We start from the raw sequence: 25,223 nt of genomic DNA on the forward strand, positions 1-25,223 counted from the left end.
TTGTTTGATTAGTTCTGATTTGTAAGGATAATAATTAAGAGAGCAAATAAAAATCTAGATTACCATAAGTTTATATATATTTCTTTACACAACAAACATCTTCCTCACTCTTTTAAGAATCTCTAAAGGTACCATACACAATGAGATTTACAGAAAACAAACAGGTTAGCAGAAACAAAAAGGAGATAACCTGCTTCTAGCCTTTAGATTGATCTTCCTCATTTAGTTCCGCTTGAGCTCGACTACTGTCAAAGTCATCGAGAGGGGGGTTCGGATGCCTGACTACTGTTTTGAGCAGGGGTCGAGGATGTGGTTGGCGGAGCTCCGCTGTCTTGGGAAGGCGCCGCCGACCCCCATTTCGTATCGCTGTCTGATGGCTCCACCACATGAACAGCACCATCACTCATCCCCAGGGCTATCTGATTGGGTTCAGATGGGTGAGCAGCAATCACTATGGGGTAGGCAGATCCACTGGGAATTGATGATTGAAAGGAAGAAAAGAAAGTTATCGCAATGTAGTTAGTTCATCATCATCAAACTGTAATTTACTGGGAAAAGGAGATATGTACCTATGTATATAAGCAGAGGAAGCGATTCGGCACCGGAGCCTCAAGCTGTCAGCTTCAAAAACTCCAACAGCGCCATCAACAAATGCAGCATACACCAACATACCATCACAAGAAAATATTGCACTTGATACTGATGCTGGAAGTGCATCTCTAGGAGACCACTGCACATTTGGATTGAAATAAGTATTTGAAGATAGATTATAACTGGTAAGTAATGTCTATTATTGGAGATGAGAACTAACCGAACGCGGAGAGTCGAGTTTACTGTCATAGATTGCGATTTGACTTTCATGGACAACCAAGAGATGTGTCTGATCATTGTGAAATTGAACTTTGGTATCCCCAACTAATGGAGATGCACGCCCAGCAGGTGCCTGAATGAACCGCGATCTTTTCTTCTCCCATCCATCTATGCTCCAAACACAAAGCTGCATATTATTGCATTAGTCTACGAGTAATAACAGAAGATGTTAAAAGATAAAACTGAAAAAAGATATAGCTCCGAAATGTGATTCAAGATATGATCAACAAAGAATTCCATTTTTTATCTGCAAACCTGAGCATCAGCGCCAGAGGACACGAGAACATTTAAAGACTGGGAAAATGCAAGACCAGTTATCTTCTTTTGGTGACCCTTGAGCTTGGTTTTCACCTGCAAGCAGGTGAAATTATAGATGATTTCAAGTGACGCAAAAGGACACAAGTACAAGATCAGAGATTTTCGAATTACCAAAAAGTTATAATTCTGAACCTACATGATATCAAACTCAACCATCCATAACTATAAAATCCTTAACGGATGCTAAAATTTCTACAAGATCCAAACATTTGGAAGCTAGAGGGTAATAAAAAGGCATTAATGCTATAGAGAAAAAGTTATCTAATGGAATGATTCAAAAGTTGAAAATGGCATGTACTTTTCAAAAGCAATACAAATCACTGAAAAACATCAAAGATACAAATAGTTTGGCTAGTAGAAAGCATGAGGGATGACCTATGCTAATTGAAATTTATGGGATTGCAAACCTCATCAACCCGGACATTGTAGATCTGGATACTATAATCTTCCATTCCAATGGCAATGATGTTATTGTCTTGAGGATGAAATGCCAAAAACGTGGCTGCAGGCGGGGGTGACATAAAAGTGGTCATAACCTGCAAGATATGTTGCGGCTCAAGTTCTCTGTGAAATAAAAAAGATGCTGGTAGCAACAGATCAAATCAGACCATGGCTATGTACCTTAAAAGTCATCATATTAAACAAAGAAACTTTTCCTCCTGATGCAGACATTACATAAGAGTCATTCTTTGATAAAGCAATACAAGCAGTTGCTTCTTCTGGATTGTTATCACTTGTTTCATTGGTCATAAAAATACCATTTGATGGTTGCCAAAGTTGAGGAGCAACAGATGCAGTTGACTGAAAGAACAATAGAAACAATCAACGCTACCCTAAAAGCAAATACCAATTTATTACAACTGTTACTTTCTGACCTTGCATGATGGGTTCCTTTCATTGCGTGGCCACTTCCATAGTTTATGCATGGCATTGGAACAAAGTGCTAATACAGCGAGTCCAGAATTGGTGTATAACAATCTCACAACCTGCGAGAGAACACAAGTATGTAAGTTGATCACCTTATTGAAATTAGCAAAATAAAGGAGATAACTAATGTAATACTTGACAGAATGTAAAATAGAACACATTATAGAGATTAGAGAAGATGAAGAATTAGAACAAAAGACAATTGATGCAAGTAAAATTGTAGTAGAATCTACGTAGCATTACAGTCACAACAAACAAACTAGCGTATAGGACACTCAACAGATGTTGTGTAAGATTCAATTATTGTAATAGCAAAAGCTGATATTATGTTTCACTCTTCTATCTCAAACATACCTAACATTAACCATAAAATTTGCTGGAGTTATTGCAAGCATGGACGGAGCTATAATAGCTGCTAAGGACATACTGCCCGCACTAATCTCTTAGGAATACAAATACTGAAAAGAACTCATTTTAAAAGTAAAAAAATATATAAAGGAACTAACATTATAAAGAGACAAAAAAATAATTTTGCAAACATGGTAAATTTATTATACAAAGGAATAGGCTAAATATTTATTAGTTTTAAGAAAAATAAGTTCTTTGAGATAAAAAAAAAATAGGAATTCATGATTTCTTTTTGTCCTGGCATATCAAAAGTAATTCCCTTAAGATAAAATTCCTTTTGCCTAATTGACAAATTTATGCTTTCATACTTTTAAACTGGACCGTACCTAGCGGTTCTTGAATAAAAATAACAAACAAAAATTATTTAAAAAGGTAACAACATAAAAACATTTGAAGCAACCCGAAAAATAATTGGAGGTAGCAAAATAAGAAATTTTCCAAATAAAATTTTGCATTACATAAAAATGTACCTTGCTCACTGCTGATGTTGAATCAGGCAACCGCAAAGCTTTAAGATGCCCAGAATTCACAATCTCAGGTAACTTCCAGCTTCTGATTTTCTCAGCTTCTTCAGAAATCCTTGGCTTGACATCTGCAGTCCTATTGCTATCCATAACAGCCTGCAGATTTTGTTCATGTCATAGCTCTAATTTTTGGACAATGGCATTAGTACCAAGTTCACTTACCAAGCCACTCATAGATACTGCAGGTAAGATTCGATCAGGGCGTTCAGATGTTGCAGTTATAGGGCTAGAGACATTAGAAACCGATCCTAAAGCATTGATAACAGGGGGCTGCAGAAAGTGTGAAGAGAATGTTAGATAATTGAAGTGCTGACTATGAATAGGCTTGTGACATAAAATTTTGCACATCATTGAAGTGCAGTTTATCAATGAATTTCATTTTAGCAGTAAGCACTTGCCACACAGGAATTTGAAAGAAAATATTCTCTTAGAGAATTAGTTGATCTGAATATTACCTTCACGTTCGCAATAGCTTGTTGAGAAGCACTGCGTGAACCTTCAAATGCTCGGCTTTCAAGCATCCTTATAACCCGTTGTCCATCAGCATTTGCCAGAATTTTGATTCCATTATCACTAGTCGTAACAGCAAGTAATGAACCATCTTTGTTGAATCCCAGACGAGGGCTTGCCTGCCATGGAGAAATAGTTACATACAAACTAAAAGTTCGAATTGCAAGAAATATATAAGAAAAGCTACTAACAGGAAGCCCGCCATCTGCATCAGTAGTAGTCAGTATATTAGTGTTATCCATATCCCAAAACTTAATCTGGAATTCATCTCCAGCAGCTAAGAAGCGGTTCCGAGTTGTGTCGAACTGGACAACTCCTAATGAGTGTTTTCTAAAACCAGTGTATGTCCGCTTAATAGTTCCTTCAGTCTCGTTCCACTCAACTAAATGTGAATCACCATCTTTACTTGTTCCACATGAAAAAAGCCTGCCACCAAAAGATGAAACTTTAGCATGGATACTGGATAGTAATGAGTATAGTAGAATACAGAATAATTATTAACATTAGAAGAGCAGAACAAGAAAGATAGCATCAAAGCTACAGAAAAAATAATAATCATGACTATATGTGCATAAGATATAAAATGACCAGTCACTGGTTGTGTTGTTCATAAATTAACAGAGTAGCAAATATACTCAGGCCTGTGACAGAGGTTATATGAATATGCATCACCTTGTTCCGTCAGCACTATATGCCATGGTTGTGCACCAACGGCCAGGAGCATCATAGTCGACTCTAGATCCCAAACAGTCATAGAGCCATGCTTTGATTTTACCATCAATTGCAGTTGAGAAGATAAACTTCACAGAGAGAAATGGTGAAACAATGTCAGAAGGGTATGGATAAATAAACCATAATTGTAAGTTTTGCACCATGAAGATCATGCAAATAAACAGTACATACAAAGGTGAGCAAATACAAACCTGGATGGACTCCTTGTAGTGAGGACAAATAGAATAAACAGGGGCTTCGTGACCTTCAAAAGTGTATTGTTTCTGTCCAGTTGAAGCATCCCATACCTATCCATCATGCAACAGAAGATAACATGCAATTCTTCTTTTTAACTTGTGACTAATTAACCACATGGTTTCCTACTCACTTTAATTGTCTTGTCATCACCACAAGTAATGATTGAGAGAGTCTTGTTGGGATGGGAAAAGGCAATGTCATTAACGCCACCTACATGTGCATCAATCTACAAAACAAGATACTATCAGAACCATCATATGGTTGACAAAAATCAATAACTAATTAACTAACCTCCAAATGTTGTCGCAATTCTCCATTTAGACTAAAAGCATATGTCTGCACCATATGCTTTGAAAATGCAACACCTACAAGTATCATAGAAGAATAAAAAGAATTAAGAAGAATTATAACAATATAATAATGTTGTGAATATACCCGCCCAACCAATGATCCAACTAGGTTAAAAAAAATTTGCTTAAGCCTACCAAGAATAGAACCATCAGGACTCCACAAGCATCGGTTGACAGATATGGTAGCATCTTTCATGAGTGCTGCCTGCAAGTATATTGAAATTGAAAGTGATGTCAAGTATGAAATATACTAGGAGATTTAAAAAAGAATTGTCTGTTCATGTTCTTATAGTCTGACCAAAAAAAGACAAGGGGTGGGTTTTCAGCTTGATGAATACCTGCAAAGGCAAAGAACAAGATGTAATATCCCAAACCTTGAATGTCTTTTGTGCTAGCCTTTCTCGGGATCCAACTTCCCAAATGCCAATGTCACCAACATTTGTCCCAACTAAGAGAAAATGATAGGATAAAAAATATAAACTTGAATAGAGAAGCTCAATGCAAAAAAAACAAAATACTTCCCAAGAACAGAAATTACCTAGAAGAATCATATGATGGATTGGATGAAAATCCAAGCTCATCACGTTTGAACCTTGATTAAGAGTCCGTACCACGGCCTTGGGAATGTCATCTTGAGAATAAATATTGCGCTGATGAGTTACACCAGAGAAGGATACCTAGATGATAAACTCAATTACATTCCAAGAAGAAATGCATTCAACTTTATGAATAAAGAATCCCATCCCAGAAATCTGTAAGCATTATGTCCTTCATACTTCATCTACTTGGCTTGTTCGGATTTTTTTCATCAAGTGTTCCGAATCTGCAGTATGATAATCAATCCCAGGAGCTCCTGTGGGAAGCCGCGGGTGGTTCATAAATGCAGCTGCAATATCACATGCATGGTTTGATTTCGACACCATGTTAAACTTTTCGAATGCATATGAGAGAAACATTGAACAATCAGTACCTGCATTTGGAGGCTGCACCAAACCTGGGGGGCCAGGTGCTACAACAGCATGTGGCAGTGAAGGGTTAGGGTTGGTCATCCATCCAGCAATGGCACTACCAGGTGGAGAAACAACTGATTGAAAAGGCTAAAAAAGGATAGAGCACAATAATTAGTAATCAGATTAAAAAATGAAGAAAAAAAATTAAACGCAGAGACTGACAAACATAATCCACTTACACTATGAACACCCATTGGAGGAAACGTCCCAGTCTTGGGAACTGACCCAACAAGTGGACCATTGGTAGGCGGAGGTGGCCGTGCTCCATTTGTAGGAGCAGCGCATGAATGATCAATAAAGAGTGTTTTAATGTCAGGGTTGGGACGTGGATTTTTGCAAAGCTGGTGCTGCCAGTTGAGACTAAACAACAGGCATAAGTCAATAAATAGTACTGCGCTATTACAATGCATTCCCCAGAATGAGACTTAAACAAGAAAATAAAGAAGATACAGAAGTTCTATCCTAGGTAGAAAAAAGGGTAAGAGGTTCACTTTCCATAATCAATATTGGATAGCACCAGATTGTTATACATTTGAAGCACCCTTCAACTTGGGACAATTCAAGAATAGAAAAAGAAAATTGATGGGTCCTCATAACAAGTTCAATGCATGAAAATAGAAAAGATGACAAACATCCAAGAGGAAAAAAAACTATTATAGGTATAGACCAACTCCATTAGCCAATCCATGGAATACAAAATTGACAATACATACACGGAGCCTCGATCACATGAATTAGCTATCTTTGGATATATCGACTAATCAAAGTAATCATGCAATAAGGGAAAAGTAACTTTGCACCTTTGGTTGATTAGTGTTCGCAAGCGAGAAGCTTTAAAAGGTGGGAATGTTAACTTGTCACGAAATAAAGGATTAGCTTCAATAAGTTTCTTAAGCTCCAGAAGCATTATAGTTCTTGCTGATTTTGTATCTCCATATTTAGAAAGTTGCTCATTCTGCCTACATAGGTTTTAAAATTTGAAAAATGTGAATGACCAATTAAGTTTAAGGAAAAACACATATGTTATCCAACTCTAGAATATATTACCTGAAATTTTCCAGAGTAAGCAGCAGAGTGATCTCCTTGAAGAGTTCCTCATTGAAAGAAGCAAAAACTTTGAGATCCTTAACAAGAATCTCAACGGCTTTTGCTCTGTCATGTCTGTAAAAGTAACAGCGTAAAATGATCTGAAAACAGAAATTTTCAGCTAAATTCGAACAAAAGCTAAGGCAGTTGCATAACTTTACCTGTCAAGTGCTTCAAGGTACTTCTGTTTCCTGATCTCAAAGAAGATTTTCATGGAGTACCTATTGTCTTCAACTTTAGTGAAACCACCAAGATATTTTTCAACTTCATCCCATTCCCCTGCCTGAACTAGATCTTCAAAGTGTTTCATGTTGAAGTAGAAGCCTGACTCCTGTTCCAGCCTACAAGACAACCAGAGATTTAAACAAAGACCAAAAGAAATTAAGAACTCCAGATAATAAGTTTGTCAAGGAAAATGTTAGCATACTTGTGAACAGCTTCCTTGAATTTTTCCTCATCTAGGAATTGCAGTATCAGGAAAACCAGTTCCCTGCTCAGAGAAGACATCGAACCAGGAATCCCTATACGCTCCAGCGCAGAAATTTTGTTGTGCAGATAGAATGGAAAAGGCAAGACAGACAGACAAACAACAAAATCCCAAACTTCACGCTGGCAGAATCCCACTTTCACCTATCCCCTAACGGAAAATGCATAAAACTTCTTCCTCCTGCGCAAGTACCTTGTTGCTACAAAATGTAGCGGTAAATGAATTCCGTCCAAAGTATCCTCGACCACCAACAGAATCCAAATCTTACAAGGTTCTAACTCTGGAGCAAACAAAAAATTCACAACTTCCCACCTCAAGAAGATTGGCAGAGCAAAGACTCGAAAAAAAAAACAATAGTGGAGACCGTAGCGCGTGTTTCCTGAGTCTCGGAGCACAAAAATCACAATCAGTACAACCCAGAAAAGTCAGTGAGCCCAGAAACAGAAAAACCAAAGCTTCAAGAAGCCTGCAGTTCGCAGCCTCCGAGCACAAAAGCTACGATCTTAACCCCCAAAAGGCGCTATTTTCATCCAACAAAATCCAGAATCCAACCAAAAATAGCGCGCCGGAAGCGATTAAACCAGAGGGAAAACTCGCGCCGCAAAGCAACCCGATCCAATCGACGCCTCCCAAACAAACACCCTTTACCAAACCAGACGACGAGAAACCCTCGATCCGGAGCTGAATCCTTCACGAACTGACGAAGACGCCTAATTTCCTGGACAGAGAACCCGCCGATGCAGCGAACTCCACGCCTCCACGTGAATTTCTAGGGTTTTGGTGGAGTCTCTTTTCCCTCAACCACTCTCTCTCCGCCTCTTTCTCTCGACTCTTCCCTACTTCCCACTTCTCTCATCAGCCGCAGCGTTCGCTGTCCTGTCCCCCCTATCTCTCACCTTTTATAGACTGACCCCATCCACATCCGAAATTACTATCTCACCCTCCACGAGACATGTCGGTGCCCGGGATTAATCAGCTCGAATTGAGCCCATTTTCGGGATTTCACAACGTAGCATCGTTCACTTTCACAATAGGGACGAATTAGTCATTCCGCCCAAATGAAGGGCATCTTCCTTCCGTGGCCCACAACCATCGATGGCATTTTGGTCAATCTACGGACGCTCGAACTAGAGATCGCCACGTCATCCTTCCTCGTACGCGATTCAACCCGCTAGGCTTTTCGCTATTTCTCCCCGGATCGTTCTTTGGGAAGTGATAACATCACGCCCATTCCGCATCAATGTGCGTTCCTTCCTTCTCCAGATTCGAAGTATAAAAAAATGGAAATCGGGGTGACTTTAGCTCAATATTTTATTACCTTATACAAGTCAATAGACACGGGATAAGGCCTGGACATGTCCCTTTCTAAAATGATAAGAACACCTACTTATCGTCGGCGATAAGCACGAGCCCTATAAAATACAGGGCCACTTGCATTTCAGACACAAGCTGATGCAAACAGGGACCATCTACATTGCTACACGTGTATATTTTTTTTTTTACCTAAAACTAAAATTGTAGAACAATTTTTTGAATTAACACTTTCTAACTTTACACTCAATAATAAATATTTAATAATAATATAATTAAATTCGATTACCATTTTTTATACTTTTATAATCCACATGTTTTGCATAATTAAATGCATGAATCGAAGTGGGGTCCTTCCGTCATGCATCATAATAATATGAGTGGGTCCACTAGTTATAACAAGACAAAAAATAAAGTTAGTTGATGAAAATTTAAGGACTTAGATTTAAAAAATCATTAAATTTACTTAAATCCAAAAAGATAGATAATATTATAAAATTTGGAAAAAAAAAGAATTATGAAAAATCCGAAGAAGTAAATGGCAAAAGGTTGATGCTGACTTTTGCAGCGTGAGATTAGGGGTGGACATAATTTAATTAAAATCGAAAAAATCTATCGAATCAAAAAATTTTGATTTTTTTATTCAATTTTTTTTGATGTTTCGACCGATTTTAATTCAAATTTTTTAAAATTCGATTAGCTGATTCAAATTATAATTTTGAGTATTAAAAAAATCAAATACATTAAATCAATCATATTATACTTAAAATATGACTTATATGGATATTAAATTATACAAGTGGATTGAGTCTTTAATCATTTGTAATATAATAACATAATCTATTTATATATTTACTTATTGTTATCCGATAATAAAATTTTAATATTACTTTAAATTTATAATTATTTTAATAAATTGATATTATTTTTTTTTTTGTCTCTAAACTAATATTTGTAATCACACAAAATCAATTTAATTTATTATATAAATTGTATATAATTGATAGTATAAATCGGATCATATTACAATAAAAATTAGATCAAATTGTATAATATAATTTAATTTTAAATAAAAATTTTTAAAATCGAAATTAAAAAAATTAAATCATATTAGAGTAAAATAGACAAAACCGGCCGATACCCACTCCTAATCTAGATCTCACCGCATAGATATCCACGTATAATACCATATACGTTGTCAAAATGCTATAGAAATATATCACGTTAGTTGGCAATTTGGCATGCAGAGTCATGTCACTTTCAGGTCGGAAATGGTCCCTCGATGATTTCTTAATTAATTAAATTAATTAATTAATAAGATGAGTCTAAAAAAATATATTTTTTTTTAATTTTACATAAAATCTCAAAATTAATTTTCTTTTAAATTGAAAAAAAAATAAAGTACGAATCGCATAAAAAACTGGTGCGGTGATTGATGGGGAAGGACAGGCGAATACCAGAACTTACCCACCGCCTACCCAGCTCCTGTCCTCGCAGTAGCATTCAGTGCAGCGCATCGGGAACGGAGTCAGGATAGTGATTGGCGGTGGCTGTGTGAGTAGGCTGTCCGGGACCACTACTTTTGGACTGCCAGCAGACTGGCTCAATGACCATGAACGGTACGTAAAGTCGCTCACTGGAGATGACGTGTCAGTACTAATTCCTTACGTGGCTTCGTAGTACTTTGAGAAATTATCGAGATTCTTCTTATTTTTCTATGGTTTAAAATTATCGTTTATAAAATAAATATTTGAATAAAAGTATTTATTACTATTATTTAAATAAAAGTATTTATTATTATTATTATTATTATCTTCTCTTAACATGGTCACAGAGAATCATGTCCACTTCTTGTTGGTGTTTACCGCATCACCAGTGGAGGCTTCTTTAGGGACCCCACCACCTTAAATATTTCTTCTGTCTTCTACATTCTCTCAATTTTTTTTAAAAAAAAAACAAAACTTATTTTATCATCATAATATTTTTTTTAAAAAAACGTACTTCTCTATTCAACTATTAGAATAATTTATAGTATAAATCAATCAGATAAAAAAATGACAATTTATAAAAAAAACCGCAAGAACATTATATTTTAGTATTTATTAAAGGTCACATTCAATTTTCTTATTTTTTTTCTAACTTTTTTGATTTTTTTTCCCTTCCTTCTATATCTACAATATTTATTTTCTTTCTCCCTGGGATTCATATCAGATTTACATAATTTTAGATTTAAAATTAATAATTTAAATGATACTTTTAATAATATTTTAACATCTTATCATCTTAAAAATTCATAGGAATTGAAATAGATCCAATCAAATATATCTAGATATATCAATAGATTTTGATTGGAATAACTGATGAATGTAGACGGATTTAATTGGATCCATTTTAGACTATGTAAATTTATAATATTGTAAGAAGTTTAACGATATCCTCTATTACTTATTTTGACTTTAAAATTTAAGAAACATTTATTGATGGATATAGACAATATTCGATTGGATCAATTTCAGATCTTTTAAATTTTTAAAGTTGTAAGAAATTTAACCACTTCATTATTTACTTTGATTTCTCTGGATATATTAAAATATTATTAAAAATCAATTAAATCTTAAATGTGAATGCAAAAGTGAGAGAAAAGATAAGATAAAAGAGAAGATAATCACTTGTCTAAGAAAAGTGAAAAGATAAAAAAAATTAGAAGGGTAAGATGAGAAGAGTGAAAAATTGAATGTGACATTCGATAATTACTAAAGTTTAATTAACCTTTTTAATCAATTTACAAACCTACTTGCCCTTTCATAAATTATCGGATAAAAAATAGTTAAAAAATCAGAATAAATATCCTTTTAATATAAAAGTAAAATTTGATATGATTTTTTTATAATTGATCTTTGCTGGGTTTGAGTGGACTTCACGACCATCACTTTGAATATCTATACACTTCTCAATAATTTGTTGGCATCCTGCCAAACCTGACGATGACACCACTTTGTCACCATCTGATATATTATCATTCACACTTTAACTTATTCTTGGTAGAAGCCTATAAGCCGAAGTTGTAATCCTTCCTGCAGTGACTAATTATAGTTTTTGATTTACTTTTCGTTTGGGACTGATCGTATGGGACCGTTGAGACGACGGATTCTATTTTTTTACTATAATTCTCACTTGAACTTAGACGGGATTAATTAAACAATATTTTACAGTTTAAAGATTTTTTTCTAAAGAAAACACATAAAAATTTTATATTATTATGTGTGTATTTCTATCACTTTGCTAGATAAGGATAGGGGAGAAGACGACCATCGTGGACAGAGATTGGTTGTTCATCATTCATTCCTTGACATTCTCATGGATAAGGCAAATAATGCACTTTGTCTTAGATTTTTTATGGACATGTGGCCCATGATAAATGGGAAATTGCCTTTTCATTCCCACACTTTTCTTTTTTTTCTTTTTTTTTTGTTTTTTTCTTTTCATCGTTCGTATTTTATTTTCTTTTTTCAAAAAGAAATCAAGATTCTTAAACCCAATTTCACATTATCTCCAATTCTAAGATTCCATCACCGCCTTAGATTTGAGGACTAGATTCGATGTCTAATTTTGGGCCGAAATCTAGACGGATCATGGGCTGGATTTTACCTAAAGTAGAACATTACAGATGCAGCAAGACAGATGACTATCTCAGGTTCACCATAGAACACCACATTCAACAGCAACAATCAAACCGAGAAAGGCAAACTAATTCAACAAGTGTTTTAGCAAAGCTAAGAAACATATGAATACAAACTAGCACCAAATCCTCACAATTCTCGACCGATATCTTCACCACCAATTACAGCCTTTAGATACAATAAACACGGTTAGATGTTTCGGCAAATCTGTACACAGACCGCAATCACCGCCTGTTTCTCCCAGAACACCAGTTGCACAAGTTAGCAGACCCCTTCGAACGCCGCACCGTTAGGCATCCTCCGCACGAACAGCTTGCGCAGTTTGGTTTCACGAATTTGATTCGGCAGCAGCAGTTTGTGGTGAAGGTAGTCGTCGAGGCAGTGCTGGTAGTCACGGTAGCTTTTTTAGGGAGCTTGAGAGTTTGCTTGATCTTCTTGAGCCGGGTTGCGGTGGTTATGTTCTCAATTTCGCGTATAAACCCGCAAAGGTGACGGATGTAGTCCGGATACAGCTCCAGGTTGCAGTGACCTCCTCCGTTGATCCACAACGGTTCGTACGGTTCCTTTGCGAGCTTCCATAGGCCATGTCCGTGGAGCCAATTCACTACATCATCCTCGGTACCCTGCAAGTAAGGTATGTTCAGACATATCGAAATACGAAAGCAATGCTGCTATTCTTGTCTTTTTTACAGTGTGAGAAGTACTAACTTTAAGAATTCAACTTCCGTAGAGAAATTGGATGAACTTTAGACGAAAACTTACATGAATTACGAGAATTGGGCATTTGGCCTTTTTAATTTTGTTAATGTTCTGCACCAACAAGTAGGCCGATTAGTATCGAGATAGCTATAAAAAAAAAAGCATGCGAAAAGAAATGGAGTTAAGAATGAGGCATACTTTATATATGTCGAAGCAAAGGGTGAAATTGACATGACAAACAACGCGAATTCCCGACAATATAGCACTGTGGAGCACTACACCCCGCAATCTTGCCAACCGAGATGCCAAATGCAATGTTGGGCCGCTACCAACCGACTGGCCATACAAGATCAAGTCTTCCTGACTGACTCCATATTCGGTTTGCAAGCACTCGTATACTGCTTCAATGTCTGCATATGTGCTGTATTCGCTTGGCTAAACACCACGAAAACCAGAAGAACCAAATGAATACGCTAAGAAAACATAAAACCAGAAGAACTGATACTCATCGAAGTGAATCCAAAGAACCAACAATGATAATTAGGGAGAAGTTCACATAAATTGATAAGTTTAAAGAGTTTCCACAATTTCAAGCGGAGAGAACAAAACTCACCTCCTTAACTTGGTTAAAAGTTACAAACACTTTCTCAAGAATCATAACGCGTACGTTGAACTTGAGATCTCGGTGTGTGAAAATACAAACCTTTCTGCTATTTGTAAGAGGAAAAAGAGACTTTATTTGGTTCGATGAACTACCATACCTTACCACTAGATGCTCCATATCCTGAGTAGTCGTATCTGTACGTTAGAAGAAAGCTTTGTTAGACACGAATTCCATTTTGAAAATATTTGAAGGTCTCAGAACAAGTATAGCTTCTTGGCACAGCGATAAACATCTCAAAGATTTTGTCCATTTCTAAAACTACGGTGTTGTAAAGTGTTTCTTGCTATACTTCTACAGAGTTTATAGATCATCAAGTAGTTAAGCCTGCATTACTACATTGTAAATGCCTTATCCATTCTCAATTTCATCGAGTCTAATTTTGTTATAATGCCTTCGATAACTCAATGTAAAATATGGATTCACCTCGCGTTACATTCAACATGTAGATGTAAATGGTGAATCGAGCATTCTGCTGTCTTCATGCAGTTTCAAAATTACACAGAATTTGCTCGACCGAAATCGTGTCAAACTATGAACATGCATGGGAGAAAATTCCCATTCAACAAAACTAATCAACTCGTAAATCAATTAGCTACTGTAAAACTAATAGTTTTCAAATATCACTGTCATATTCCTGAATTATCCCACACATTTATGCTTTGAATTACTGAATTAAAGCGATCTAAACCAGAGACTATGATGCAAAAGATCTAATTTTGAGGAGAAAATTGCAGTAACAAAAACAGATAGAAAACTTCCTTTCATCTGCAGATATTTGCAGATTCAACAGCAAGCGAGGGCAAGAAATACAAAAGAAAGTTCGAGATGGAGTCGACAGATCAGGACTGCTCGAACAAAAACACATGAACAACATGTGCTGAAAAGAACAGTAAGACAAAGAAACAAACAGTTGGTGAAGAGTAAAAACGAAGAAGAAAAATCCACTAACCCAATCAGATTCACCCTGAGATTGAGCTTGAGCTGCACGAAGAGATCGTAGAGCTGACCCAGATCTGCAGCATTGCCATGCGAGTAGAGCACGGTAAGTCTCGCAAGGGGATTCTTCCAATAAAAGGCAACAATCTTGTTCCCCTGCTTGGTATCAAGAACCAGGACATCCATGGAATGGTCCCTTGGCACGCCGGACGCCACCATTCGGCCGCTGTCGTCCTTCTTCACGCTGTAAGTAGGTGGGTCGGGCGGGAAGAAGGCGAACTTCGCCGCCAGACTCGAAACCGAGCACCCCGAAAACATCGAGATCGATCCAACTCATTGACAGGGAGGAAATCTCATAAAAAGTGGATCTTTCTTCTTCCCCCTGCTTCCCTTAGCTGAGTGTCCCAGAATCGCCTAGGGTTTAGCTTACAAAAAAGTGGTCTAGCAACTGAGTATCCGATGAAATCGAAGAAAGGAGCTTCCTTGCTTCAGGTTTTAGACTCGAGGGGTTTTCCGGGGTTCAGTACGAAGAACAAAAAAGCTAAAATCTAAGCGAAATCCCTAGGTTTAAGCAGGTTGCCCAACTCTACCTAACCTACCTACCTAAGCAGTGGAGCCGAAGGGGACTGAAAGAGACAAGGAGATGGTTTTGAAGGCTAAAAGCCTTAGCTTTCTTCACCTTCCCTACAAAACCTAGCGAGACCGGAAGAAAAAAAACATCTTTTTCTCACAAATAAGATGAGGAGGAACACCTGAATCACACCTACAACCGAAGAACAGCTGATTGGAAAGCTTCTCGGACGAAACTTCGCGCACTAACTAGGGTTTGCAAATACGCCAACGCCAACAATAACTTGACTCTCTCTTCAATCTGTCTGTCTCACCGAGCGAGTGAAGGTGCGCAGGAAGGTCTGCTACGCACATTTAATAAATCACTTGCGGACATTGCATTGGTTTGTGGAAAGAGAGAGAAAAGAGGCCAGAAGGGTAGAACCGAGAATGCAGGGCACCTTGTCACCTTCACACCCATGGCCATGGAGCTAAATTTATCCTCCTCTCAGCGTGATCCAGTGACTCACATATGAGATATTATCATTATAAAATTTAAAATTCGAATTTTTATAAAATTGAGATAGTCATTATTCTAAAATTAATAATTTATCTTCTTCGTATTGATCCTAGAATAAATTAATAAAAACATTAAGAACGAACGTATTCACTTTTTATCATCATGGAGTTAAACTTATGGAGAGTGGAATATAAACTTATTCTATAATTTATCATTTTTTTCACATAATTTTAAAATTAATTATAAAATAAATATACACACCTTTTACTACTATAATAGTTACTATTTTTTTAAAAAAATTCTCATAACTTATCTATTTACATTTTATCGTAGGGATCGAAGATACAATAATTTTAAAGCTGAATGATATCATTTTTTACTCTAATTTAGAAGAAAAGAAAAAAGTTCGCAAAGTATTACAGTAGCCATGAGATATATTCTTAATTTGTTAGGCATGTAAAGATGAGTCTCGTAAAAGTGAGATACCTAGCTAAAATTTCAAATTTACTATAATTGTATTTGAATTATAGATTTCCACCCAATCAAGCATGTTATTTTATGAGGGAAATAGATGGAGGAAATAATGAAGTAATAATGATACAATAAATTAAAATAAAAATAAAAAAATAAAAAATTAATTAATATATTGTGGAACATGAGAATGGGGTGGGATTTTAGGGCTGAAAGTGACACCTTGTCTTCTTGAAGAAAGCACAACTCCCTCTTTTGTTTTCTTTCTGGTCTCATCAGCTGTCAAATTTAATGCTGATTTTTCTTTAATTATTGCTTAGTTTTAAAGTTAACTTTTCATATTATTATGTAGGGCAAAAATGGAGCATCTCAAATTAAGTAAATCATAGATGTCCCTAAAAAAAATAAAAGCACATCTCATGAGATATTTAATTTTATCTTGATAATATATTTACTTTCAATGTTATTAGAGTAATTAATTGTACCTGCTATAACATATAACACTTAATATGATATTATTGGTATATTATAATAGCTACTTAACAGTTTATACATGTTATAGTAACTACTAAATAGTTATTGTAATTATTATCAAGTGATTTTAATAAATTTTAAATAATTTTAACTAGGTTGATAGAAAATTTTAATATAATCTTATTCAGAAATTAGGATTTAAAGTTTTAGTGAAACAGTTATTTTTCATATTATAGTAATTGTCAAGTAATTTTTACATATTTTAGTAGTTATCAGGTATCTTCTATACGCTATAACAATTACCATTTAGTTTTAACTACAGTTATTGAGTAGCTTTTTACACATTAAGATTAAATCTTAAAATCTTGTATTCTAAATGTTAAACTCTAAATATTAAGAACATTCACATTAGTTTTTCTATCCAAAATACATAATTTAAGATAAAAAATTACTTTTATTAAATTTGGATATGTACTTTTAAATACATCATATATCATATTCTCTATTTCTTCTCTCTCCTCTATAATGTTTGTGCAATGAAATATATTCCCAAAATTAAGAGAAGTATTGTTAATAAATGTATAATTTAGGAAATAGATAGGATAGCTGTTGTAAAGATTTTTTAGCTACTCTATCTAAAATTTAAGGTAAAATTTTTAAATAAGGTATTTGATATAGATGCCCTAAAATAGTTAATTTTTTTATACTGAAACAACTACTGAGTAGCTTCTACACATTGTGATTAAATCTTAAAAAATTAAACCATAAATCCTAAACTTAACACTATTATATCAAAATATTTTTTATAATCTTGATCAAAATTATTTAAATTTTATTACAATCATTTAAAATTAATCTAAAATTCTAAATTATTTTATAACCGTTGTATTAGCTCCTTAGTATATTTTACACAGTGTACAACTAATCATAACTGTTATAATAACTCTATAAATAATATTATAATAACTATTAAGTAGTCGAGTAGCATTGTGTAGCCGCAAGAACATGTGTAATTGGAATAAAACAATACTTCATCTTTATTTCCTTTTTGGTCTACTCAGCTGTCACATTTAATGCTGATTTTTCTTTAATTAATCCTTAAATTCGAAGTTAATTTTTTCATAATATATAAAAGTAAAATTAAAACACTTTGAGGCAGAGGGAGACAAGCAAATCTTCCATCTCCCTTCTGTAAGCAAATTTATTATTAGCTCAGTAAACATTGTGCTCTTATTTATTTATTTATTTTTATTATTTTTTAATTAGGTAGGACAGTGCGGTTGCTTTATCAGTAGCTTCGAAATTTTCTATAGGCTCTGTGAAGTGGCCATTAATTAATTAATTAATTAATCATGAATGCTTGCATGCATGCATTACTTAAATTGTGGTGCAGTACTTAAATATGCGATTGTTTATTTTTATTTTTATTTTATTTTATTTTGCATGGGAACGTGAGATTATTCCAACTGAGTACGTACGTGCATGTGATGCCGGTGGGACTCGGCTCATAAATTGTATATATATATAAATAATTTAGACCTATTATAAATAATATACATTTATTATATGGGATAAAAAAATGATTTGTTCCTCGTAATGTCCAACTAATTTGTTACTAAATTAATATGAAAGAGATAAATCACGGATGACTACTAATCATTAGTATATGTGGTCAAGATATGGAAGAATGCTTGCTCAGGTACGTCAAGTTTCGACCTCAAAATCTTAGAGCATCTCCAATACAAGCTTTGTCAAAGGTTTGTAATATTTAAAGCTTTTATAATTGTATAAGTGAGGTCTTGAGTTTTTAATTCAAGAACAAGTTTGAGTTTTGAAACTTGTTTTTTCTCTTGAAGATAGAGTCAATAATTAATGTACATGATTGATCATTTTTAAATAATTTAAAAATAAATTATTTGATGTGCTAATTATAATGTTTCAGTTTATAAATAATTAGTAATAATTAAAATTATATTTTTAAAAAAAAATAAATGTATTTGAGATAAGTTAAAAAATATACAAATGACTATAATTAAATTGAATTTATAAAATAATTAAATATTAAATAAAATGATAAATTATATTAAATTATATTAAATTAAAATTATATTAATTTATTAATTTTTAATTATAAATAAATTAAATTAAAGATTATAATTAATTAAAATATCAAATGAAAACTATATAAAGATATTAAATGAAAAAATTGTACGTAGGTTTTTTTAAAATTATGGAGAGAATATAGATTTGTATTGAAATTGATGTAATATACATGGAGTCATGCAACTACATATTGAGAGAATTACAAAAAAAAGGTCACTCAAAGCTTTAACGATTGAAAATGTTTCAATGAATTTTTATAATATTGATGTGGCATGTTAGAATTCTAAAAAAACTCATTCAAAGCTTTAACGAATGGATATGTCCTTATATGATAACACTTCATATCTTAACCACTACACCGTCTTGAGAAAATAATAAGATACATTTATTATAGATGCATGCCCACATATATGGGGTAGGGATCCTCTGGTCCCGGATCCCTGGATCAGTCCTGGTCTCTTACTCATTCATTGGTTGGATGGGCTGAATCCCACCTGTTTAATAGATGGGGGCTAGTTCACCCATCAAATGAATGAATAGAATTTTTTTTTATCTAAAAAATTTTGGATCAGAGGATCTGACCTCACATATATGTGCTTAACATACGATAAAAATTGTTTGGGGAGAGTTGGTGGACTAAGCTTGCCCACTCCATTTGTTGACGGGCTAATTAAGTGAGGGCCCCATGACTTTTGCTCGAATTTTATACAAGATTAACATCAAGATCATTTTCGATAATCACAACTTGTAAGTAAATCATTATCTTGCCCATTGATACTTTGCTTTTATCCAGGGCCAGTCTGGAGGAGGGTGGTATTGGACAATAGCCCTAGGTCCATAATTTGAGAGGGTTCAAATATTTTTGTTTTAATATTATGTATTGTAGACATATAATTGGGCCTTGAATAATTAGACTCAAATTCATATATATTTCAGAATTTTTTGATATTATCTTTTAATTTTATTTTTTTAAACATGTAATTAAGGCCTTGAGTAGTTGAGACCTAAATTTATTTTGAAATTTTTTTTTTCTATCCCGGACCTCCTTTGTAGAAGGACCGGAGCTACTTTTATCTGAAAAAGTTAATCCTGTTATGAGTATTAATTTTGATCACATTTAAGTAACATAAGTAATTTGAGCACCGACAATTTTTTGAGGTCATGATTTGTCATCGGATCATCTTGCTCACTTTTTAATTAATAATTAAGAATCTATTGCCTAATTTGTCTCATTGATGGCATTCTTGATATTTAAATTGTATAGTGGTAATGTGCTAATAATATTGTCTTGACGCACCTTATGATTCTTGTGTGTCAATTTGGTTAAGAACTTTTTATCATACTTATCATCTAATAATTTCTTAACATATTGCCAGTAATAATATATTTTAGTAACATTTGTATAGATTATTTTCTAATTTATTTTTTGGGCTTATGTGATAATATTTTATATGGTAAATCTCACTAAACTTGAGAATGTGGCTTTTGACATTTTGTAAAAAAATTATTGATCATCAATGTTTGATGTTGAAATCCATTTGAATGCAAATGAAATCGGAGAAACAATTTAAAGAAAATAATAAAGAGAATTTATAAAATTGAGCTAAGGTAATGAATTTTTTCCGTCACCACCTCTATGAAAATTTGAAAATCAAGTATTTGATCGCCAAAGTTCCACTTTAATTATAGAAAAGTTTGGAGGAAATGTTTATTAACCATCAAGAAACTATAATACTCCTTAAAGCTCGTTATGATTAGATTTATTTAAGATTCCAAGATTTTAAATTAGTGAATATAAGTTAGCCGCTTTCAAAATTAATTCTCAATTAAAATTATGTAGAGAGAATATTATTGATTGTCATATGTTAGAGAAAATACTCTTTACTAATTTTCATACCTCAAATATGCTCATGTATAAGCAATGTCGACAAAAAGATTTCAAAAAGTATTCATAATTGATTTCTTATTTACTTGTGACTGAACAAAATAATGAGTTATTAATCAAAAAAAAATTATGAATCTCATTCAATAGGCTCTAGTATATCCATTCCCACAACTCATAATAATCCTGGACATGGATGAGGATGTGGAAATAGTTGTGGTCGAGGACGTGGCTATGGTCTTGATCATGGTCATGGTCAATGGTCAAGGGTCAAGATGATGTGGCGCATAACGGGTGACCTCAAATATAACATAAGATCAAGGGTCAAAGTGATGTGATAGTCAAAAGTCAATAATATGATGACAATCAAATTCGAGGGGTACGTGTCTAGATCAATAATATGGTCGGCTCTAGGCTAGTTGGACCTTAAGGGCTCAGTCCCCTCACTGCTCTCGAACACAACTTCCCATCTACTCCCGGCTAGCTCTATGTCAGTCGGACCCTAAAGGCTTAATCCCCTCACTGCTCTCTGGCACAACTTTCCATCTACTCCCGGTCGGCTATATGCCTCAGTCCCCTCACTGCTCTCGAGCACAGTTTCCCATCTATTCCCAGTCGACTCTATGCCAATCGGATCTCAAGGACTCAGTCCCCTCACTGCTCTCGGACACAACTTCCCATCTACTCCCGATTGTCTCTATACCGGTCGGACCCCAAGGGCTTAGTCCCCTCATTCTTTCGGTTGGCACAATACCATTTTGACCCCATTCCATTGCGACATTTCCATTCTACGCCCGCCCAACATAAATACCGGGCAAACTATTGTTAGGAGGCAATGTTGTCAGAACTTTCCTCCACCTAATGGAAGTTCACTGTATACCTTCTATTACCCAATGTACCTTGATATCCGACATTCTTTGAAGTCTGATGATTCTGAAGGTTAAAAAAGATAGTATAAAAAGGGAGGTCCTATCCGTTGACTAGGTACGCTCTCACATACACAAACTCGCTCATACACACACATCACTTCAACTCTTTCATACTTTTTCCGCTCGGCTTCTTTCTGACTTGAGTGTCAAAGGGTTTGTACTAGGGACCTCTTCCCTGATTCTCGCTTTAAGGCTTCTGGGTGCTTAGTCTGTGGTGTTGTAGGTTCGTGGATATCAAATTTGGTGATCCCCCCTCTTTTCTCCATTGGTCCCAAGCCTGGATCTTCTCCCTATCAATGTTCTAGCTCCCGTCACCGACATCTCCATTCGACTCAGCTTCCAGACGAGATTAATTTGACATCGTCTGTGGGAACACATTCACCTACTCTAGAACGAGCAGATGGACGACACTGGTAGAATCAACATCACAATGACACCCGAGGAATATGAGCTATTCAAGGAAACCAGGACACGAGCGTCCTCATAAAACTAGACTGCGGATTCTCACTAGCGTCGGATAGCTGTGGTCTTGAAAGATGGACCCTCCACCTCGGATTGAAGGTCTGAGAGGAAGCAGCCATGTGATTTCCCCCGAGGATTGTATTGAGCCCCGGGAGATGATGACACCAAAATATAGCAATCGCAAGCTTCCTCAGTTGGGAATTCGCCCTAGAGGGACCCAAAGAAGGGAATGTTGGGACTGATGTGCCCGCTAGAGAGGGGGTGAATTGCGTCTCGTCGCGTACTTGTGCTTGCTTCGTCTTGATATGCAGCGGAAAATTGAATACAAATACACACAATGCTAACGCCTAGGGTTTACTTGGTATCCACCTCAAGAAGAGGTGACTAATCCAAGGATCCACACATCGACTCACTCCTCTACTATGAAACACTCCTTCTCGGTCGCAGCCGGAGGCGAAGAAGCCTCGTACAAACCCACACAACACTATAACAACTCACACAAGAAGAAAATACAAGAATACAACTGAAATACACCCTTCTTCTTGCTTGTTGCTTGTTGCCTCTTGAATCTTGGAGATGCACTCCAAGAACCCTCAAGAACTGGCAAGAATCTCGGAGAAGATCGCTGGTGAAAATCGCAGAAGACCGCAAGAAAAGATCGCAAAGATCTGCGGAGAAAACGCTCCGCCAATGTTTTAAACAGTGCTCCCAATCGATCCAATCCATCCTCAATCGATTGCCACGTCAGCACCACTCCATCGCAGTCGTCCATCACCTGCATCCTTCCCAACGGTTGAATCCCAATCGATCGACCGATCGATTGGGAACATCTGAATCGATCGGTGGATCGATTCAGAAGCTTTATGTGTTCTCTCGATCGCGCGAGAACTCCCCTGCCCAATCGATCAACCGATCGATTGGCAACTCCCAATCGATCGCCCGATCGATTGGTAGCTCCCAATCGATCACCTAATCTATTGATAGCTCCCAATCGATCGCCCGATCGATTGGTAGCTCCCAATCGATCGTCCGATCGATTGGGAAAGCTTCTGTGCTTGCGATTTCACATTCCAATCGATCGACCGATCGATTGGGCTTTCCCACAATTGCAACACACTCCAATCGATCCATTGATCGATTGGACTCTGGTTCAATCGATCGCCCGATCGATTGACCAGCCTGGACTTGACTCAACCTCAAGTCCAAAATCTCTAATCCAACTCCTGGTCAACCGTGACCTATTGGGTCTCCATGCCTAACATTTGGCCATATCCGACCAACCTCGAACTAGCTTTCTAGCCTCCTCCATCAGCCTTGCATCTCTCGGATATCTCCTATCCTTCACGCCTTGACTTCAGGAGCTTCCTTCGGCCTCATCCTAGTTGTCGGATTATACCACCACACTCGACCAACCTCGAACTAGCTTTCTAGCCTCCTCCATCAGCCTTACGTCCCTCGGATATCTCCCCATCCTTCACGCCTTGCTTTCAAGAGCTTCCTTCGCCCTCATCCTAGTTATCGAGTTCTCCTTGCCAAGTCACACTAGGACTTACCTTGCCAAGATCACATGCTTGGACTTACAACCTTTGTCAAGATCACACTTGGACTTTTCGTTGTCTGACTCCTCACCAGGACTTCCCAATTGTCTAGCTCCTCATCAGGACTTTCTCCTTTGCCAAGATCACACTTGGACTTTCAGTTACCTAGCTCCTCACCAAGACTTCCCAAATGCCTAGCTCCTCACCAGGACTTTCTCCTTTGCCAAGATCACACTTGGACTTTCCAATTTGCCTAACCTCCAGTTAGGACTTCCACCACTGCCTAAACTCCGGTTAGGACTTCCATACGTCTAACCTCTAGTTAGGACTTCCACCACTACCTAAACTCCAGTTAGGACTTCCATACGCCTAACCTCCAGTTAAGACTTTTATATGCCTAACCTCTAGTTAGGACTTTCTCAGTCAAGTTTCCTGTCAACCTTGACTTACTTGACTTGTATTCTCATGAACCTGGTCAACCCTTTGATCATCTCCATAACCGGACGATTGCTCCAGCAATATCCTTTTATTGTCAAACATCAAAACTCAAATCCTGACTCAAGCTTGACTCAACTCAAGCTTAGTCAAACTTGTCAAACTTGGTCTGGGGAAATTGCCCCCAACAGGGAAAAGCCCGGGTAGTTCAGGAGACACCTGAATTCTTACATCATTTTGTCAGTAGTAGGAGATACCAGAAAACTAATCATAATCAATTCGCACTCAAACAATGAACTATGGAGTCCTTGAGAACATACATTAAGCGTTTCAACCAGGTGGCTCTAGATGTCTTGTTCACCACCTCTGAGATATTAATAAGTGGTTTCTCTCGAGGTCTATTAGAGGGGGATTTTTTTCGAGCCCTCATCCGAAAGTTGCACAGGATTTCAATGAGATACTAGGAAAAGTAGCTAAATACATTAATGTAATGGAAGCTCAAGCTGCCTGGAAGAAGGAAGTCAAATCCCCTACTTTAATATGTCAAATAGAAAGGAGGCCACCACCGCCACCTGTTCGGCCTAATGACCCCCGACCGAATCTCCCTCCAGTTTGAGAGGCAAGGGTGGCATAGCGTGTCGAAGTTGTTCGGGCCCCCCATTGACCGACCTACACCTTTGGAAGCCCGGTACTACACTTGCCACCGATCACATACTCATAACATAGGGAATTTCTTTTAGTTCGCTTTAAATTCTCGTCGAGCAACAGAACTATGCTTGTCTCTGCTCGAAATCACGCCTCAACGTCTGTGACAACAGGCCAATAACCCCCAACACCTCTACCTGATCGACCAATCCACCTCCAGGTAAGGAGAATTCAGACGACTCATCAATCGACAGATGAAAGGAAATGAGGGAGACACGGGAGGAGGAGAACCGAGTAAATACTGTCATCCGTGACATTATGTAGACGAGTCCTTTACTCGATAGAGAAGCTATGTAGGGCCGATCGGAGATATAATTAAGCTAGTATCCCACGGGGAGGGATTATATATGGCCCTCAAGAAACTTATATCCAGTGATCACTGTCTCCAAAATGTCAATGGTAAGAA

The 25,223-nt window shown here is 36.3% G+C and overlaps 2 protein-coding genes across 3 annotated transcripts; both read right to left on the reverse strand.

The window, feature by feature from the left end:
* Window positions 1-34: 34 nt before the first annotated feature.
* LOC121989738 (protein TOPLESS-RELATED PROTEIN 2-like) lies at window positions 35-8,333 on the reverse strand. Of its 2 annotated transcripts, none has more exons than XM_042543954.1 (25): window positions 7,400-8,333; window positions 7,134-7,313; window positions 6,934-7,047; window positions 6,687-6,845; window positions 6,066-6,246; window positions 5,847-5,973; window positions 5,653-5,762; window positions 5,415-5,553; window positions 5,251-5,324; window positions 5,012-5,081; window positions 4,818-4,891; window positions 4,657-4,752; window positions 4,481-4,576; window positions 4,230-4,357; window positions 3,749-3,983; window positions 3,503-3,676; window positions 3,210-3,317; window positions 2,994-3,143; window positions 2,064-2,174; window positions 1,810-1,989; window positions 1,596-1,724; window positions 1,126-1,221; window positions 812-997; window positions 570-730; window positions 35-471 (listed from the first exon to the last, which is right to left on the reverse strand). In XM_042543954.1, exons 1-25 carry the CDS (start codon window positions 7,477-7,479, stop codon window positions 255-257), a joined length of 3,375 nt encoding a protein of 1,124 aa, XP_042399888.1. In that variant the 5' UTR covers window positions 7,480-8,333; the 3' UTR covers window positions 35-254. The 2 variants fall into 2 exon arrangements, with proteins under 2 accessions (XP_042399888.1, XP_042399887.1); XM_042543953.1 differs by having other exon boundaries at window positions 5,215-5,324.
* Window positions 8,334-12,484: 4,151 nt separating this feature from the next.
* Window positions 12,485-15,746, reverse strand: LOC121989739 (alpha/beta hydrolase domain-containing protein 17C-like). Its single transcript, XM_042543955.1, has 5 exons — window positions 14,763-15,746; window positions 13,911-13,947; window positions 13,348-13,584; window positions 13,213-13,260; window positions 12,485-13,073 (listed from the first exon to the last, which is right to left on the reverse strand). Exons 1-5 carry the CDS (start codon window positions 15,065-15,067, stop codon window positions 12,675-12,677), a joined length of 1,026 nt encoding a protein of 341 aa, XP_042399889.1. The 5' UTR covers window positions 15,068-15,746; the 3' UTR covers window positions 12,485-12,674.
* Window positions 15,747-25,223: the final 9,477 nt, after the last annotated feature.

This window comes from Zingiber officinale, chromosome 6B (genome assembly GCF_018446385.1).
Source record: "Zingiber officinale cultivar Zhangliang chromosome 6B, Zo_v1.1, whole genome shotgun sequence".
Lineage (NCBI taxonomy): Eukaryota > Viridiplantae > Streptophyta > Magnoliopsida > Zingiberales > Zingiberaceae > Zingiber > Zingiber officinale.